The sequence below is a fragment of the Malurus melanocephalus genome, unplaced genomic scaffold (assembly GCF_030028575.1).
Source record: "Malurus melanocephalus ecotype Western Australia unplaced genomic scaffold, MMel_1.1 scaffold_16, whole genome shotgun sequence".
Lineage (NCBI taxonomy): Eukaryota > Metazoa > Chordata > Aves > Passeriformes > Maluridae > Malurus > Malurus melanocephalus.
In genome coordinates this window covers 1,330,815-1,349,419 of record NW_026623248.1, presented here as the reverse complement: position 1 = coordinate 1,349,419, position 18,605 = coordinate 1,330,815, and the positions used below count along the sequence as shown (strand labels likewise).

Sequence of the window (18,605 nt, the reverse complement as noted above, 5' to 3'; positions counted from 1 at the left end):
GKTGTCCYTGCCCATGGCAGGGGATTGGAATAAGATGAGTTTTAAGGTCCCTTCCAATCATAGAAGTCATTCTATGATTCTATGCAGTGGAATCTGAAAGCTCTGCTGCTCCTTTATCTTCAAATCCTAGAAAACGTTGCAAATAATGGTAATTGTTAAGCCATAGACAAATGCAGTTCATGCAGCAGCAGAAGGAAATGCCACAGAAATGGGAAGAATGTACAAAATGCCACCTCCAACTCTGTGTTGTGGGCCTGGGGCAGAAAGAARGTCAGCAAGTTTTGCGATTGCCAAGGGTTGTCAGTGCCAGGATCCCGCCAACCCATTTAAAGGAGCATTTAAAATAGGACTTGTGCAGAAGTGAAGGGAGAAATTTTATGACCTTTACCTGCATTTTAGATACTTCAGTGAGTCCTGCTAATTTTAATCTTGCAGCTACCTTTACTCTAAGCACTGTTCCACCTTGAGGCTTCAGTCTTCAGCTTCCAGGGCTGCTGCTCCATGAGGAGGAATGTTACAGCAGTGGCTGAGACTCCCAATATCTAACGCACACCACGTACATGCACTGTCCTCTAAATTAAAGAATGAGGACCTCTCCTAGTCCAGCCTGGCCACTGAGTTTTAAAGAAAGGAAAGAGTGAAAATAAAAATAAATTGCAGAATGGTTAAAGTTGGAAGRGGACCCTTGGAGTTCATCAARTCCAATTTCCTGCTTCMAACAGGGCCATCCTAGGTTAGGCTGCTCAGGTTCTTGTCCACTCATTTTGARTATCTCCAAGGGTGGTGGTTCCATACTCTCTCTTTGACCACCTCACGCTGAATGTTTTGTTTTGTTTCTATTTGGATTTACCCATATTTCTTATTCATCATGATAGTTGAGAAATGTCTGAAAGATGGGAAAATTTCAGCTATAATTTGTTGTATAAAGTCCCTGGAAAATCTGATGAAATTTGAATGGYAAGGAAACAAACCTTTACATAGAGAGAATGAGCTGTTTGTGTCTTTTCAGCATATATGACTTGGTGTCTAGATAATCAGTCTTTAGGTATGCTGTTATTGAACAATCCCAAGGCCAAAGAACTATAGGGAAAAAAGGGTTAATTTTTTTGTGTGTAATCTGTATTTTTTAAGTCACCTTCCCATTCTTTTAGTGGAATATACAGTCTGAGTTTTGGTTTTTGAKTTGTATTAACTTTTTACCAAGGCTATTACCTTAAGAAACCTTATTAGCTCAGCCTCTAAATGGGATTGTTGCATATACTGGTTTTCTGCTGCATTTGATATGATCTGGATCAAGGCTTTGATCCAGGAGTTGCTGTACTGCTCATCCTCTGAATGGCTCTGAGCTCACTTTTGGTTTTATCAGCTTCATCTTGAAGCACTGCTTTAATAGCTTTTTTGGCTGCTTCTGTTGTTGGTACTTCTACCCTTAGGGCACTTTTTCAGCATTTTTTGTACTTGTGTGTAGATTTCATCATTTATGTAGTTTCTGTTCCACCCCTTCCACCCCTTTCTAGTATTTTTTGTTTGTTTTCTTTTTTTTTTTTTTTTTTTTTTTTTTTTTTTTTTTTTTTTTTTTTTTTTTTTTTTTCTTTTCCATCTGATTCAGTGTGGTAGCTGCTGTCTGGGCATCAGAATTATCCAAAGCTGGAGCTAATTTCCATGTCCAGCACTCAGTTGGTACTGCTTTAAGTTGCCTGAGACCTTTCTCAGAAAGCTCAAGACCTCTTTGTGTGTGTGGTTGTTCCCTGAGTCCTTTGCTAAACTTGGAATAMATTCCCAATGGGCTAGACATGTCTGGTTGGTTTGTTTTCATAAGCAAGAATTTTTGTCTTGGTTCAGACATGCATTAGCTTGAGTTGATCACCTGAACAGAATACCTTTTAGCCAAAATAAAAAAATATTTTCTACTTAGCAGTTTTCCCATACAGGTACCATAGCTGCCATTCAGAGAAGACATCTCAATTTTTTCCTGTGGGGTTGTTTTGCTCCCCATTTTTCACCTCCCAAAAATGAGAAAACAAGGTGCTTTTAATTTATTTATTTATTTTTTAACACAGCAGCTTGTGTGTGCTGTCACCCCATGTACATGTAAAGTTTTTCAGAAGTAATGAATTGTCACTGTGAACTACTCTGAAGAATATGCCCCTGCCCCCTCCCAACCACTGAGTATTACACCTGCAAAATACACCGTGGTTACATCTGCTTACATAAAACACTGACAAATAAATAGAACAAAATTATGTTTCAGCTCTTTGTGCTAGGTTTGGATCAGAAAATCGTTTTTTCACTTACCTAAACTCAAAGTTGCACTGAGGACCTCCGACTCATTGAACTGTGACATAATGTGCACSAAAGAGTCTATTTGGGAGTCTCCCCTGGAGAACTCAATCATACACTAAGTTTTCCTTAGGTTTTGTTTCACATGCAGTTAAGTTTYCTCTTAGGTTGCTGCTGTCTGAAAGGAGAGGTTGATACCTTCCTCCCACCTCCCTGTGCTATCCTTCCCTCACACTGGCTGTCACCATGCTGATTTAACTCATGAGAAGAACAGAACAAATTGTTTTTCTTCCCTGGGCTATTGTTCTYCTATTTATCTGAGCTAAATTGACTTGTGCATTGGACAAGCCAGCAGGAGCAACAGGAACGTGTGGCCAGAAGTGGAAAACAAATTTAATTCTTAGGATTTCAGTCAGACTCAGTCTTTCACTCTCGCACTTACTCTGGGCACTTGTTATCCAAAAGATTGTCTGGTATTTTTCCTTCCTGTGTACCTCAGCTCCCCTCTGTGGTTGTGTGCATTTTCCTGGGAATCCAGGCATCATCTGTTTTTTTTTCTGGGATGCCAAAGGAGATAGAAGGTCTCCATCCTTTTGCTGACTGATTGACTGACGTATTTCTGCATATAACATTCCTTATATGATAGTCTATTCTATAATAATCAGAATATTAATATATCTGTGGTGAATAAATGGATAGAGTTCACTATTAGCTCTTGACTGTTATTAACTGCATGGTGGTGTWAAAAAAGAGCTGTGGTGTTGTTCAACAACACTGTGACAGTGTGTTTGGAAAAATTGTGGTTTTCCCTTTCTTYCTGAGACTATAGGAAGTAATTTTGTCCCTTCTCCTTTCTCTGTCCTTTTGCCCCTCACTTGTCGTACAGGGTGTCCTGGAAATTTGCCAGCTGCTGAGCACATCTCTGACCTTCTCCAGGTGCCACCATCAAGTGGATCCCGAGCCATACATCAGCGTCTGTGAAAGGGACATCTGTGCGTGTCCCCAGGGCGTGGACTGTCACTGCCCCGCCTTCCTGGAGTACTCGAGGAGCTGCGCTCACCAAGGAGTGATTTTGGAGGGGTGGCCTGAGGAGAGCTCGTGCAGTAAGCTGGCAGATTTATTGTAGGCTTCTCATCCCCAATAAGATCGCGCCTGTCTTGCAGATTTATGTCSTGCAGCTAAAAGCAGCTGGTGCTTTTTTAGGAGGGTGGTTCAGGCCTGGCTGGTTAAAATCTGAAGTACCCATCACTTCCATTTGAAGAAAGTGCCTTTGCTCACTCCCCCTTTTAGCTCTCCATCCCCCACCTTTTTTCTAGAAGTTTTTGCCCCTAAGGCAATGTTGTTTGAACCATATGTGAAAAAGGTCCCGAGGTATTACATGTCCCACCACAGCCTGCACCATCAATGAAGGCTTATTTGATACACAAAGGTATAGACCAGGACGTTTGTGTGCTATTTCACATATGGTTCAGCTGTGTGGCATTATCCAGCCTGTATTTTTAAGTCAGCATCCTTGTGAAATGTTCTCTAACRTTTTTTTCAAAAACACAGTTGTTTCACCTGTTATTTGCTTGAAACAACACTGAGATGTTGCCTTTTCTAAGTCAGTCTTGTCTAGGTTAGAGATCCCAATTGCATCTTGAACTGCTGCCTTTATTAGTCTRCTTTTGCTGAGTTCAGAGGTCCTGATTGCATCTCTGCTGAGTTTTTGCAACAAGGAAGTGCATAGACTGACTGAGATGGATTATGTTTATAAAGGAAAAGTCCTGTTTGCACTTACTGCTGATACCTCCACTGGAGAACCCTGGTTTAAAACAGAGCATTAAAAAAATCCTGTAATATCATGTTCTCAGTGATTTTTCTCTTTTTTATTTTTTTTTGTTAGGGGAAAAAATAATTTCCTTGGGATGTTTGTGTGAATTGATTTCTTGGGGTGAAGTCATATGTACTGACAATACTTCGTTCCCTACCAAAGATATTCTGCTGTTGGCCACTGAAGAAAACTGTGCCTTCAAACTGTGGTTAGGGCAGCAAGATGCTGCCAGCCACTTGTTCTAGGGATTGTACAGTCTGAGTTCCAGCAGATATGTATTACCTTTCCATTGGGACATAAAAGGGATCTATTAACGCTCATCTCCTTGCTCAGCGTGTGAGCCAGGGAACCCATTTTTGCTGGGGCTCTTTGTGAGTGTGATTAAAAGCCACAAGCGAAATGAGCCTTTCTGTGATCCCAGGAGCTTTAGAGCTCATTTCTAACCCTTGAATTCAAAAGCCATAGTTTTTTTTTTCTTGAGTCAGTACAGAGGGAAGTGTCCTGCTGCCATAGCAGTAGCTTATTTTCTRTCACTCTTCAGCTGTGCTATGGTGCTTTCTCAGGAGATGATGATGATGATGGAGGTATGGAATGCTCCACTGTGTGGGAAGAGCTCTGGTGCTGGGCACACTGTACAAGTGAGCTGGTGCCCGAGCCCAGTACACCAAGGGAAAGGTCACTCCTTCGTTCTCTCCCACCTCTTCAGCAGAGGATTGCCTTGGAAAGGGCARTCCCTAACTTTTCTTCCCACTCCATGCCCACACAGTCTTGTAGGGTATGGGGTGTGTGTGTGCATTGAAGAGAAGGAATGGCTGTAACAGTGTGTGTTTGCATTATGGCYTGGCCTAGATAATGACAGCAGGGGAGATTCCATGGCATGGGTGTTATCCTGTGTTGGTGGTTCYCTGGAAGGAGGAGGATGGGATTGCAAAGTTTAACTGTCTCCTGGTTCTCCCTGGAAACACCAAACAGCATAATTTCACAAAGGAGGGGAGTAACTGCATGGCTGAAAGGTACAGGACAGCCTGTCCAAATTACTTAGATACTATTGCAAAACCCCTCCTTGGGTTTGGTTATTTTTGATCACTTTGCTTTAATTGTCAAGACTCAATTTATTTGAAAACAAATTGTCTTTAACCTCTGAGTATATATTGTTCTACCTGACAGGTTATGATATTGCAGCAAACTGAAAATCAAGTATTTCTCAAATGTTCTGCTTCCAAAAAAGAAGTAATCATTTGGATGCTGACATGACCTTTTGTGTCTCTGTGGTTCAGCCTTTGATAATTAAGGGATTTKTTGATTTAAGAGTTATTGAGGAATTTGCATTTCTAATTTCTTTTAATTGTTTCAGGGCCAAGATGTCCAGTTGGCATGGAATATAAGGAGTGTGTATCCCCATGTGCCAAAACCTGCCAGAGCCTGAATATCAATGAAGTGTGTCATGGACAATGTGTTGATGGCTGCAGCTGCCCTGGTAATTTATTTACTRGGTTATTTACAGAGAAACATTTGGCAGTCAGGCTACCTATTTTATTAGAAGAAGGAAAGCTGTGTCTTCCCTTAAATTTTCTTGAAATCAGAAACACTTCTCTTTTCTGGGACCTTGCCCTAGAATAAACCAGTTTCTGTAGTGCCTGTATGCTGACTCCATGAAAGAGCCATTTTTAAGAACCAACTAAAAAGTAAATGTTTCTGTGAAAATCAGTACCAACTGACACTCTAGGATTGCCTTTATTTCTTGGTGAGGGACTGCTTACTCTTGATGTATTCCTTCTGAATTGCTTGGGTTAGAGGCATACACAGAGRAAGAAACTACTGAGAATACACTGAAGGAATTTCTTGAGGAAAAACAGTACATGTAGAGCTTGCTCTGCAGTTTCAAAGATCTTCATGATTGTGGGTGAATAATTTCACTTATTATTGAATCTTCCGTACAGGAGACTTGATTAGATTAAAGGGGACAGCCCAGCCACACCAATCTTCCTTTTCTGTCTGTTGTATTTAAAGCAAGTGCAGGAGCAGAGTTTGATTCCTGGCTCCAAAGCTCCAYATGCTTTCATTTCTAGCTGTTTTTTTGCTTGAGTTTCTTTATGGGGGGTTTTGTTTGTTTGGAATAAGACTATCTCTTCATTTTACCCTCTCTTGGCTTTGTGAATGCACAGGGGTCTTTACTGTGCCCTTGTACAAGATGCCCAGTGAGATGGAGTTTGCAGAGATTTTGGTTTCCAAAACAAGGCAATACTGACAATGTCAGCCTCATTTGAAGAGTCATTGCATTCAGAGTTTAGTAGTTTCCCATTTAGCTGCCAGTCTCTAGAGAGTCAGAGGTGTGCAGGGCCCAGGAAGGTGCACATGGAAGGTGACAGGTGATGTACCCACACTCAGGAGCTTATTTTGTTGTGAAGGATCCAGGTACTGTATCTGTGCAGTCCTGGAAGTGTTAGGAAGAGCCAAACGTGACAAAATTCACTGGCTTCACAGGGACTCTTGTTATTTTTTTTCCTTTGGTAGCTGAGTTGGTCTGTTCAGCATAGGAAAGGTCTAAGGGAGAGGAACTGAGAAGCAGAAGATCCAGAGAAAGGGTAAAGGGCATGAAGAAGAAGTAGAAAGAAGTGCATGGAAAGAAATAACAATCAGCAGTTCAAAATTTTTGCTGTTACTTGTCACATAGCCTGGAAGGAACTCATTTGAGTTTAATAGAAAACCAGGACGATCTGACAGATGACTAGAGGGATTTAGGATGAAGATGGTACCTTCACTTAGCTTCCCTCTAGTTCTCCAAGTGTAAACAGGATCTGAAGTATCTGTTTTACAATTGTCTTGTCTTTTTTTTTTCTGTTAAATGTCCTACACAGCATTAATTGCTGCAAATGGAATTAGTCTTGCCAGGAAAAAGGGCAGGCATTCTGTTTTCTTGTGCTCTCTGGAGAGCCACAGCCCTCTTAAATGCTCAGCACACTTAAATGCTCAGATCTTGTGAATATCTCTCACAGGAAGGATTTTCTCTACAGCCAAGATCTTTACAGGAAGCTCTATGGGAAGAATAGGAGAAAGGAGACTTACCTGTATCTCACTGTTAATGATGACTGCTGCTGCCAGGGAAAACAGCCAAAATCTCTGGAGGTGACTGGAAAGAGTCCYTCAAAGAGAAGGGAAAGGGGTGTTCAAGAAACAAATGTTTTGCCAAAGCAACTCCTTTGAAAATGGGGGACTATCAACTATTTCTCAATATGGGAATTGAACAGAAAGCACTATTAACTAGTAGTAGAAGACAGGACAAATTTCTAYCTTAGACAAGACTTGTAACTCTTTTGGGCCTCTGTTTATCTTTGTCARATAAAGAAATCTCTATATAAAACAGGTAATTATAGTTGTGTGATAGAGAAATCTCAGCAGCCAGATCCAGGTTGGGAAGTTGGTCCTTTTACTCGTTGCCTCTACAAAAGTGGTGTCTTTCTCTCAGACCCTCTCTGCTAGATTTCTGTGATGTCCCAATTTGTTTCTTCATTCCATATTTTTCTTTATCTTTGATTCTCTTATGACAAATACAAGACCTGTGGTGGACACCCTTTCTTGCAGCCAGTGAAGTTCATGGTTTTTCCAGCAGTCAGGTTCCAGATCAGCTCTGATCAACTTTGACTGTGTTCCCTGTGTTTGATTTGTCCATGTCCCAGTATGTGTTCAGGACCTGAGGATGTGCTAAGCAAAGGGCTTTTCTAGGAGCACCAGGAGTGCTTTGTTTAGCATGTCTGAGGGAGAGGCAGCACCAGAAGGAAAGCAGACACCTTTCCCTTTGAGGCTTTTGTCAAGCCTCATTCCTTTTTATTGCTATCTGTGACTAAGTGTGGGTAATAACACACATGAAGTCTTGCCAAAGCATATGAAGAACAAGAAAATCTGATTGTTTTTATGTTTCTGTCCTTGTGTGTGTGATATGTGTCTGATGCTACCTGACCTCTCCAGAGGGGCTGCTCCTTGATGGTGAACGCTGCATTGAAAGCTCCGACTGCTCCTGCATCCACTCTGGAAAACATTATCCTCCTGGCTTCACCATCTCCCAGGACTGCAACTCATGGTAAACCTCTGGTGTGGTTGCTGTAGATAAGTACTATACATTGGTCAGTGACTGTTTGGRATTATCTTTCTAGAAATCTCTCTGCCTTTAAAAATGTGTCTGCCACTGGMAAAGGACTTGCTCTCTTATTGGAATTGCCAGCCCCTTCCAAGAAATGAGCTGTTCACAAAGGCAAAATCAGCTCTGTTTTTAAAGGGATATTTGATCTGATAGAACAACTTGAAGGTCATAGTCCTTCAAAGAGCAGAGAACTACCTGTTTCCTGTGGATAAGGCAGATCAACAGGTTCCCATGTCTGCATAGTGTCAGMGGTGCTGTCTTTGTTTTGACTTCCTACGTGTATTTAACCTCTAAACCCCATTTCTTTCCAAGAGTAGTTAGCCTAAGGCACGTCCTTGGAACTTGTCACAAGGCTAATGAGTCTTTCTAATATGGCTCACAGATTTTTCTTTCACTCCTGAGTACCAGACTGGAGGGGAAGACCAGCACTTTRAAGAAAGGAAGGAGAATTAGTCATATGTTCCTGATCTGGTTTTGTGTTAGGTGTGGACATGTTTGTGCGAGGAGTTCGGACAACTCTTTGCTCAGATTTTTCCAATTAGAGCAGAAGGAGGACTCAGTGAAGACCATGATATGCAGAAGAAAGGTGGGCTGTGCATCATCCCTGCTGATCAGCAGCTTTTCTTTACSTGCACCACGTGTCACAGAACACGAACCATAACCATGACATTAGCATTTTGTCTTTTTCGCTGGAGCCTTCTGCAGCTTTGAGCTTGGCTGAATTGTTCAACCTTAGTGCTCTTGGGAGATGAGTGTTGCCTGACAGGCCAGGATTTTTTATTGCTTGTTTTTTTTGTTATTGCTTCCTGTTATTCAAACTTGATACTGCTGTGGAGAATGTCATTCCATTGACTCTGCATTTAACATTCTCAATAAACTGCCTCCGCACAAATGGTTTTCAAGGGCTGGGGTGATTAAAGGAACAAGAAGAATGTAGTTGCTCCTGAAACAAGGAGTGCAGAGAGGCTTGTGGAGATGATCTCAGCAAGGGAGTTTGATGTGAGAAGAATCAAAGGGGAATAGATTTGTTTAAGGGCTAATGAGGGAACTTGCACTGCCTAAAGATTGGCTGTGAAGAGCATGGGTCCAAACTCATAGAGACAAACAGCAGAAGGGTATGAAGCAATGGACTCAAGCTGCAAAGAAAGTTATCTTTTGAAATAAGGAAAAATTCTTCCCCCTTCCCCAGTGCAGCACTGGGACAGTGCCCACAGAGAGGCTGTGGGACATCATCTTGTTTATTTCTAAACTCAAATCGGCAAGGTCCTCACCCACCTGATCCAGCTTAGTCATTGCTTTCTCTGAGTTAGGGACTGCAGGAAATAATTTTTCTAGAATTCTCTTCAAACTTTTTTTTCCCCTGTGGTTCTGTGGTATTGATAGATGTAACTTGAGAACTGCATTGAAAACTCATTCCACATCAGTAGAATATAGCTAAAAACTCCATTAACCACACAGCTTTGGCAAGGAAAAAGAGAAGTCTTTGAGTTTTGCAACCATACCCATTCATATTACCAGCAATTGCTCTCAAATGATGGTAAGAAGGGATAAATACATTAAGAAATGAGGTTATGGAAGATGGAAAGGATGTTGGGGACTGATATAACTTCCCTGGAGCAGGGTCCCACTTTCAATTTTTTTTGGAAAAATGTGCAGCAGGAGATTTGAATTCATGCACTCTTGCCTAACTTGCCACTRTCTCTTTCTTAGCATTTGTCGACGTGGCACCTGGATCTGCAGCAATGGGGAATGCCCAGGTATGTTGGTTTTACTTTGTTCAGGTTTTAACAAGTAAGACTGTATTTTTTCAACTCAGGCCCCGCTTATATTTTTTTTTCCACCCAAAGAGCAAGTCATTGTCCTTCCTTACTCACTCCAGTACAAGCCAGTCAGGATCCTACTTTTAAGTTCTCCTGAGACAAAGTCAGACATTGTCCTGTGTGGTTTATGTGTAGCCATGAAAAATCTAGTTTGATGAGGACAGTTCCTGTYTTGATTGCTTAGTTTACCAATTATAAGAGTCTTTATGTTCAGAGGATTGGCTTCCAGGTAGAGGAACACTCCTGGCTTTCTTTGACCAGCTGCAATTCCTTATTGTACTGTTCTGACCATGACAATTCCCTCCCGGTCTTGTTGTGGGCAAAGGAGCTGCAGCCCCAGGGAGAAGATGCCTGCCCTGCCTTCCATGGGTGCTGGCAGATTGGAGAGGCAGCTCTGCAGGTGCTCCTGCTCCCCTTCCTCCTAACTCCACCTCCCAAACTCACCTGTACTGATGGCTGCTGTCCGCATTTTTGTCTGCGTGAGGAATGGGACTTTACTTGCTGTGCATTGGCCAGCAAAGTGCTGCCTTCCTCATTCCCTCCTGCTGGTTCCATGGCCCATCCCCTGCCTCAGTTCCTGCCCCGTGTTCAGACACAGAAAGCCCATGTTGACCTGAAACAGTGTTTGACTCTGCTGGCATCACRTGTAAAGTCTGCAGGGAAACAGCACAGCTCTTTATCTTGCTTTTTCTCCTTGCTGTTGGGGACTGAGAGTGGAAGCGGTGAGAAGACTRGGGTTATGGCTGGACAGGAAAAGACCAGATTTGGTGACTTCGGTGGTTTTTTTTTGTTGAGATGCGTCTGTGCAACCTTCACAAATCAGGAGAACTGCAACAGTCTTAAAGTGTTCTATCACAAAGTCTGTCTTTTTCTAGTAATATGAAACATTGATCCATCAATGCTCTGTTTCCTCCTGCTATAGACCAAAAGAGCACTTCCCCCAAAACATCACCACTGAGAGAAGAGGATGGGGGATGGTGCATGCAAATATTCAAAGCAGAGATGATGATTTTAGTGAGCTGTGTTCTGTGCTTATTCATTAAGGATCTCTCCAAGTGCAGGGAATCTCACTGTCTAAAACACAGCCTCAAGGACACAGCCCAGGCTGACTGGTTRCATCCTTTAGCTAATGGGCAGCAATATGATTACAGACAAGAAACATGTGCTTTTCTAATTTTAGTTTTCATTTAGGTTATAGCTTTTAATGTCTTTGCTCTCTGGGTTGTGATGAATWATCCATGGACCAAATTTTTATCCTTGACTCCAGCCATGTTTTCTTCACAGTGATTATAGAAGTGGAGATATATCTGCTATCAAGGCTTGCAAACAGATGTTGATTTCCAGCTCTTTGCAAGAGGGCATATAGCATGGCTGCCTTTTGCTGAATTGGGRGGCTGTTCTAAATGAGCAGAAGTAGAAAAGAAAGGCAGTTTATTTTTGCACCTTCTGCCAATATATCTAAATCAGTTTTCTGCTAGGCTTGTTCAAGACTGAAGGTTGTATATGCAACCGTTATATATGTGCCTACTAACACTTTATAAACTGTACTGAGACAGTATGGGAGGACAGCAAAGCCTCTCAGAGTAGCCAAATTTATATTGTTACCTGTGCTGTTTATCTCTATTTGAAGCATTATTGCAGCATATTTTCATTGTTGGTTAGTTACGGCAGATATTTCTAAAATCTTGTGTCCAGAAAATTTATATACTTACTCATATAAACTCTAGGTAGTTGTGCTGGTTTTTTTACCATTTTTTTGCCATGAAAGATTTCTTTTGTATTGTGGGAGTGATTTGCCCAGCTGTAAATTTGGTGATAAGATGGATCCACAGCTCGAGCTGGCTGGCACTACCAAGAGGCTTTTAAGGTGATATCATAATGGAAATAATTAGGAAGGCTGAAGGCTTCAGGAAATTTCATGGGATGCATTRTATCAAGTCAGAGGGACCTATAAGAAAAGACTTGGCTGCAGGAAAGATACTTCCTTTTCAGGAGTGATGCCAAAGGCTGGGACTAGTCTTGGATAGCAGTCCCCAGTTCTGTGCTGCAAACCTGTCCTTTTATTTGCTTATTGCAGAGAAGGCCCTGGAAATCAAACTCCAGGGGATGACAAACATCCACATGGTGCTGGATTTCTCGTAGGGTGACTCAGAGCTGTGCAAGGCTGGGAACCCTCAGGATTTGTGCTTTGGCACAAGCTGGTTTAAGACAGCAAGCCGTGAATGATACGCTGAAGAGGGAAATTTCCATGTGACATTCATTAGAAAGATCTTATGGGGGAATCAAATGGAGTGCAAAGAGAATAACTCGTGGAGCTCACCTGCCAGCTTGTAACATTTAACTTTTCTCCATCCTTTGTCTGATGATGGCCAGTGTAGGCCCAGCATCTGAAATTTGTTCTGGATGAAGAAGTGGCTGCCCACCTTGTTTGCCATGGAATCATCTCTAAGTGTGATGGTCTTCTCTCTCATATGAAGGATTTTCTTTTCAAGTTTTGTCAAGTTGGAGCCTCTCTATCTGTTTGCTTAACAGGGTGCTAAAGCTGTGCTATCTGGATACTGCCTTCCTGAAAATGAAAAACCACAATTTACCAAAACATCTTCAAATGGTGCTGTGTTTAAATAGCTCCTTGTGGTAGTAGAAAGGTGGTCAAGCCAGGTTTTCACATGATTCTGTAAGGACTGTAAGTATAGAATTATTTTTAGTTTCTTRTTAGTTGAGATAATGGTTCAGGGTAAAGTCCAACATAAATTCTACCCTTGGAAGAACTCCCAGAGACGTTATCTTYATGCTCATAAGGTATTTTTGCATTAATGTCAGAATAACATATTGGTATTCAAGGCAGCCCAACAAAAGAATATAGGCTTTTCTGTAGGCACAAATTTCAGCTCTCGACTGYGATTTATTCTGTATTTCCTCTGTTTATGCTGCTGTTGGTTCTTCTGTTACTACTGGTAATGCCTTACAGTGAGATAAGGATCTTGCTGTTGCTTTCTGATCTGTGGAGAGCTTGGGCCTTGTACAACCTGTTCCACTAGGGCTGCTCTTCCCCCTAAGAGGCTTGTGGGGGCTGAGCAGGATTTTGCTGGCAACTGGCACTGAGATGATTAATGTCTCTTTGCTTTTTCCAGGGGAATGCTCTGTCACTGGCCAGTCCCATTTCAAAAGCTTTGACAACAAATATTTCACCTTCAGCGGGATTTGCCAGTACTTATTTGCCAAGGATTGTGTGGAAAATTCCTTCTCTGTGATCATCGAGAAAGTGCAGGTAACAGCAGCCTTGGCTGGAGAGAGAGGGCAGCGCTGTCGGACTGTGATGTGAATTGCACAGGCCAACAGAAGTAATTTCCCTATGAGATAATTAGTTTAAATAACGGATGCAGTCTTTCTCCTTAGTTAATAAGTGTTTGCTTCTCCTCACCACCATTCCCAGGAGCCTACCTGGTGATGAGGTTTGGAGAATGGGCCCTTGCTGACTCTTTGCCAGCTGAACAAACAGAGGTGAGGGTGTGCCCCTTGCAGAGTGCCCTGGCTGCTGGTGCCTCCCTAATGYCCATGGGGAAAGGACATCTCCTTGGACACCCAGGAGAGTGAACTGGCAGAGCAGTGCCTTGTGTCACTTCCCATTTAGTCAGATTGGCTGGTGACTTTTTTGTAGCCAGACAGCAGCTCCTGAATTTCTTTGCTGTCTCCCCGTGTGTGAGGCAGCTGAAGAGAAGAAAAGGGAGCCAGGCCAGTGCAGGGAGGGATGGAGACACTGWAGGGGGATATCATAGGGAGGTTAACCCAGTCGTGAAATGAATCAACCAGTTGTGCTTGGGAAAAGGTGAACAAATATGGAGATTGAAAATGGCCTTGAAGGAAGCASAGGGGAAGAATGATGAGTGGGACACAGGATCTGAAGGCAGGGAGGGGTGCAATGGATACAGGAGGCTGACAGGAGGGAAGGARCCTGTCCAGCAGCACCAGGGAAGTTGCAGGCTTTGGAAAAATGGGCTGTGACAGTTCTATGCACCATCTGCGTCTCTCTCCTGCATTAGAGAGCTCTGGTAGTGTAGCTCTGAGGTCATCGGTGCTTGGGAACCTGCAGGACAGGTTTCCACTGAAACTTCCCTTTCGCAACCAGGGAGGAGATGTGGGGCCCCCGCAATCCCTGTGCCGCATTCGKAAAACCCACAGCCGGGAAAATAAACAGCCCAGGAGTCTCAGGCAATGTGAACTGCGTGTCTGTTTCCCAGGCTGGGGGTCAGGTGGCCTTCCTGCCCCTGGCAGAGCTGCAGGGCTGTTCACTGCCATGGGCACTCCTGRGGGTGAGGTGGAACTCCCACAGATCCCTTTGCAGGGTGTGAGACAAGGGAGCTCTCTGCTGCGTGATCAGTGGGATAATGGAGGGAAGGCTGCCAGCCTGGTGTTTGTGGGATGCAGAAACAAGATCTGTAAAACCAGTGTGCCACTCAACACCTCCCAGATTAGATGCCAAAATGCCTTCTGGGACTAAGTCACCAAGAAAGTGAAACCTTGAGGTTCAAGGCAGATTTTCCCTTCTCTGCAGTGTGCAGATGATCCTGATGCCGTGTGCACTCGCTCAGCTTCTGTCCGGATCCGGGACATAGACAACAGCATCATCAAAATGAAACATGGAGGAGGAGTTTCGCTGAATGGACAGGAGATACAGATCCCTTTGCTGCAAGGTGTGTTCACATGGGCTGACTCTGGCCAGCTACTCAAAGGCTCCTACTTAGTAGTGGTTTTAGACATACCTTAGCCCAGCCCAAACAAAAAGTGTTTTCAATGCCAAACTCTCACTTGCAGTCTCTTCTAGAATCTCTGTCATGTCAGCTTCCCTCAATGCAGCTGACACATCTTCACTTGGTTCCTCCAAAATCAGGACAATTAAGCTGGTCTGCACTTGTGAGATTTGTGAAAGCCACCATTGCTCTATTCTTTCTGAAATTATTATTTTTCAAGCAAAAGCTTCAAATCATGGAATCACAGAATAATTTGATTTTGACCTTAAAGATAATCTCATTCCAATCCCCTGTCATGGGCAGGGACACCTTCTACTATTGCAGGTTGCTTAGAGTCCCWTCCAGCCTGACCTTGGACACTTCCAGRGGTAGGGCATGTACAACTTCYCTGGACAGCCTGTACCATGGTCTCACCACCCTCCCAGGGAAGAATTTCTTCCTCATATCTAATCTAAACCTTTCTCTGTCAGTCTCAAGMCATTCCCCCTTGTATTGTCACTACATCTTGTAAAAGATCACAGACAACCTGTGGTTCCTTTCAGGTGCCCTCCGTGTCCAGCGCATGCTGAGCAGTTCAGTTCGCCTCACGTATGGGGAAGATTTGCAGATTGACTGGGATGGTCATGGAGAACTCCTGGTGAAGGTACTTCTCCTGTCTGTTTTATTTCTGTCTGTTTGCTGCCTCTTTTGTTCCACCTAAATAGGTACAAAGATTTTCTTGTCTGAAGTCAGAAAGTGCTTTGTGTTGCATGCTAGAAATTCCTTTTTCTTTTGCTACCCCCAGAGTGATATACAGGACCTTTTGTATTCCAGAAAGAAACATTTCATCCTACAGCAGCTTGGTAGCTTTTTTTCTTCTCCTTTTTTTTTTTTCTTTCTTTTGCGTGCAATGACAGCCATTATTAACCATGAACAGTTCTGTATTTCGTTCTGCAGATACCCTCCAAACTGGAGTTTTGTTTTTATTTGCTTTGACTGCCCTGTCTAAAACAACAGATGTGAACGACTTAAAATAAGGGAAGAAAATGTCTCTAGGGACACAGTTACYCATAATTTCCAGCAAAGAGAAATTAGTTCATAGAAGACGTGTTACATGCTCCTTTTACTGTGAGGAATGTTTGAAGTCAGCCTTGATTAAACAATTAGGGTTTGTTGGTGCTGCAGACACAGCAGAGTGTAGAAATACGCGAGCCAGGTTTAACAGGAGTATTTTTTAAGGAGGCTATAACCACAGCCTGCTGCCTTTGAACTCTCCTTGTRGTAGGGGTCTGCTCACTGAGAGGAGTTGTGCCAAGAGAACCAGATTTCCTGGGATTTTCTGCCAGGTGGGAAGCACTGCCCTCCTTGAACCATAGCATTGCTTTTGCATTCTCCTTGCCTGCCCCAAAATATGGCTTAAATGTCATGTCTGGCACAGTGCAAAGGGTTTGAAAGCTAGTTCAGAATTGGGTTCAAGAGTTGAAAAAACAAGTAAGAGAAGTCTGGAACAATTTTAGAAAGCATCTGTGGGTTTGTGGTTGTTGTTTTCATTTAACCCATTTCTCTATGCTCTGAGGGGACTAAAACTTCTTTTGGGGCTTGGAATAATTCACTTCAGTCACTTGGCACAGGTCAGGACTTCTGGCTTTCCTCAGTATTCAAAGTGTTTTTTTGCTTCGTCAGAGACCCATATAACCTGGCGAATATTTTTTGTTTCACTGAAAACAAACCTAATTTTCTGCTCCAGATCCTCTACTTATAAAAATAGTGGAAGCTTCTCCAATTATTTGCTCCTTCCGTTGCTGGGCATCTAAGGCATCTTTTTAATTGCTTTTGGAGAGTTATTTTATGCTGGATTTGTAGACTGACCCATTGCCAAGTATTGCTGACAATCAGAGGAAGTGATACACTTCCATTACCTTGTTCTGGCAAAAATTCTGTGTTCCTCAAGAAAATTCCCCTTTCTGTGATTGCTACAGATTTGTGATTTGAGCTCCCACTTCAAAATACATCAGAATTTGGACTAGAATGAGTCATTGTTCCATCTGCAGAGTACRTGAAAGAATAGTAGTACTCTGAGTAGTAAGGGTATTTATCCTCCAATAATTTGTTGCTCTTTTTGGTTTTCTGTATTTATTCACTGACCCCGGTGTTGGAATGGTGAGTAGTATTAGGTTATATTTTGGAGGATTTTTTTTTTATTTTTAATTATACAGAAAAACCAGTTTTCTTTAAAAATGTGGATTTTTTWAAACTTTTTTTTTTTGTTTGTTTCACTGGTTACTCCTGCAACGCTGCCTGAACTAGCACTCTACTTCATGGATACTGAGGGCTCATATAGCATTAAAGCTCCTGAGTAGTTGATAGTACTTGTGATGTACCRGAGCTTTACTCCTAACAGAAACTGACAGTTCTTACTAAAATGAAAGGTATTGGTGCCTTTGCATCGCAGATGTTGCTTAGGAGATTTCTCCCTGTTTACCTTYAAGTTTAGGGTCACCTTTCAGCTGCCCCTTGATTTGAAGACRGAATAAAACAGGGTGAAAAGTGCATCTACTCATAGGTTGTTGGAAATTCTGCTTTTAGCATATCTGAAGTTCCTCTAGGCAGCAGGAAGCTCTAATGTGAGGTAGCTATGGCAGGGAGAGGGGTAGTAGYTTATTCCTTATTTTATCCATGGTCCACAGTGTTGAGGGAAACATCTCCAATATTGCCTCAATTTTGTGATAAAACAGCCTATTTAACTTCCCTTCATCATTCAATTTTCCTTTAAAGCATGAAATGCTCTCAGGTGCAATATCTTTCTCCAAATTGCCATTGGAATCACAATTAAAAATGCAACCCCGAACTAATGGGGTTTATATTAATGCAGGGGGAGAACAGGGAAAAACTAAACTGACTCATTATCAAGGCATAAAAATAAACTATCTTTCTCTTTGTCACCATCTGAAATTCACTGTACTGTGCAAATATTGTCCTGCTGCTACTAATAAGAGCATTTTTGTTTGAAGTTTAAAAATACAGTACAATGACTTTGTGTCTGTAGTATTTTGATGTGTATTTGAGAATTTTCTTGACTGTTGAATTATGTGTGGTGCCTTCCTTAAAATCTTGCTCTACAGTGGTAACCTGTTCTGGAAGATGACCAGGCTAATGCTGTGTTCTTTAGGTATCTCCAGTCTATTCTGAAAGGATGTGTGGGCTGTGTGGAAATTACGATGGGAACCAAGGCGATGACTTTCTTACACCTTCTGGCATGGTGGAATCCCTTCTGGAAGACTTTGGAAACTCCTGGAAGCTCAATGCAGATTGCCAGGACTTGTTAAAACAAGACAGTGACCCTTGCAATCTCAATCCTCATTTAGGTACTGAACTCTATTTAAAATTAACTGGGGCAGCAAATGGTGATCTTCCATTTACATTAAAAAAAAAGAAAATGAAGAAAAAGAGAAGTTTATATTGTTTACATTACCACCAGGGTGGCTTTAATATATGTTAAAAGAAACCCCAATTAACAACAGCAACAAAAAAAACCCCATAGAGAGACTCGTATTGATGCAGGCTTCCTAAGGAAAATGTAATATTTGGTGAAAATTGAAAACAAAAATTAGTTTAATTTTGCCAATATAAAAAGGCAGTAGAAATAGAGACCCTGTAAAAGGAATTACAGCACCAGAAATAGTGCAAGAGAATATAAAAGCATTGTTTTTCCTTGATTTGTTTTACTAGTGAAACATTATTCTTTCAGTAGAGCTCATGACATATGAGCTATGGTGCTCTCTGTGCCTGCTTGATCCTGTTTGTTTGTTGTTTTAGTGGGTTTTTTT

General features: G+C 42.2%; 1 protein-coding gene across 1 annotated transcript in view; it reads left to right on the top strand.

The window, feature by feature from the left end:
- The window catches only part of VWF (von Willebrand factor), a 117,810-nt gene that overhangs the window by 14,916 nt on the left and 84,289 nt on the right, over positions 1-18,605 (top strand). Inside the window, exons 7-14 of the mRNA XM_057385611.1 lie at positions 3,167-3,383; positions 5,448-5,570; positions 8,060-8,171; positions 9,942-9,988; positions 13,183-13,319; positions 14,604-14,742; positions 15,342-15,442; positions 17,948-18,143. Coding sequence (XP_057241594.1) covers positions 3,167-3,383; positions 5,448-5,570; positions 8,060-8,171; positions 9,942-9,988; positions 13,183-13,319; positions 14,604-14,742; positions 15,342-15,442; positions 17,948-18,143 — 1,072 coding nt within the window. The remainder of the gene's footprint in view (positions 1-3,166; positions 3,384-5,447; positions 5,571-8,059; positions 8,172-9,941; positions 9,989-13,182; positions 13,320-14,603; positions 14,743-15,341; positions 15,443-17,947; positions 18,144-18,605) is intronic.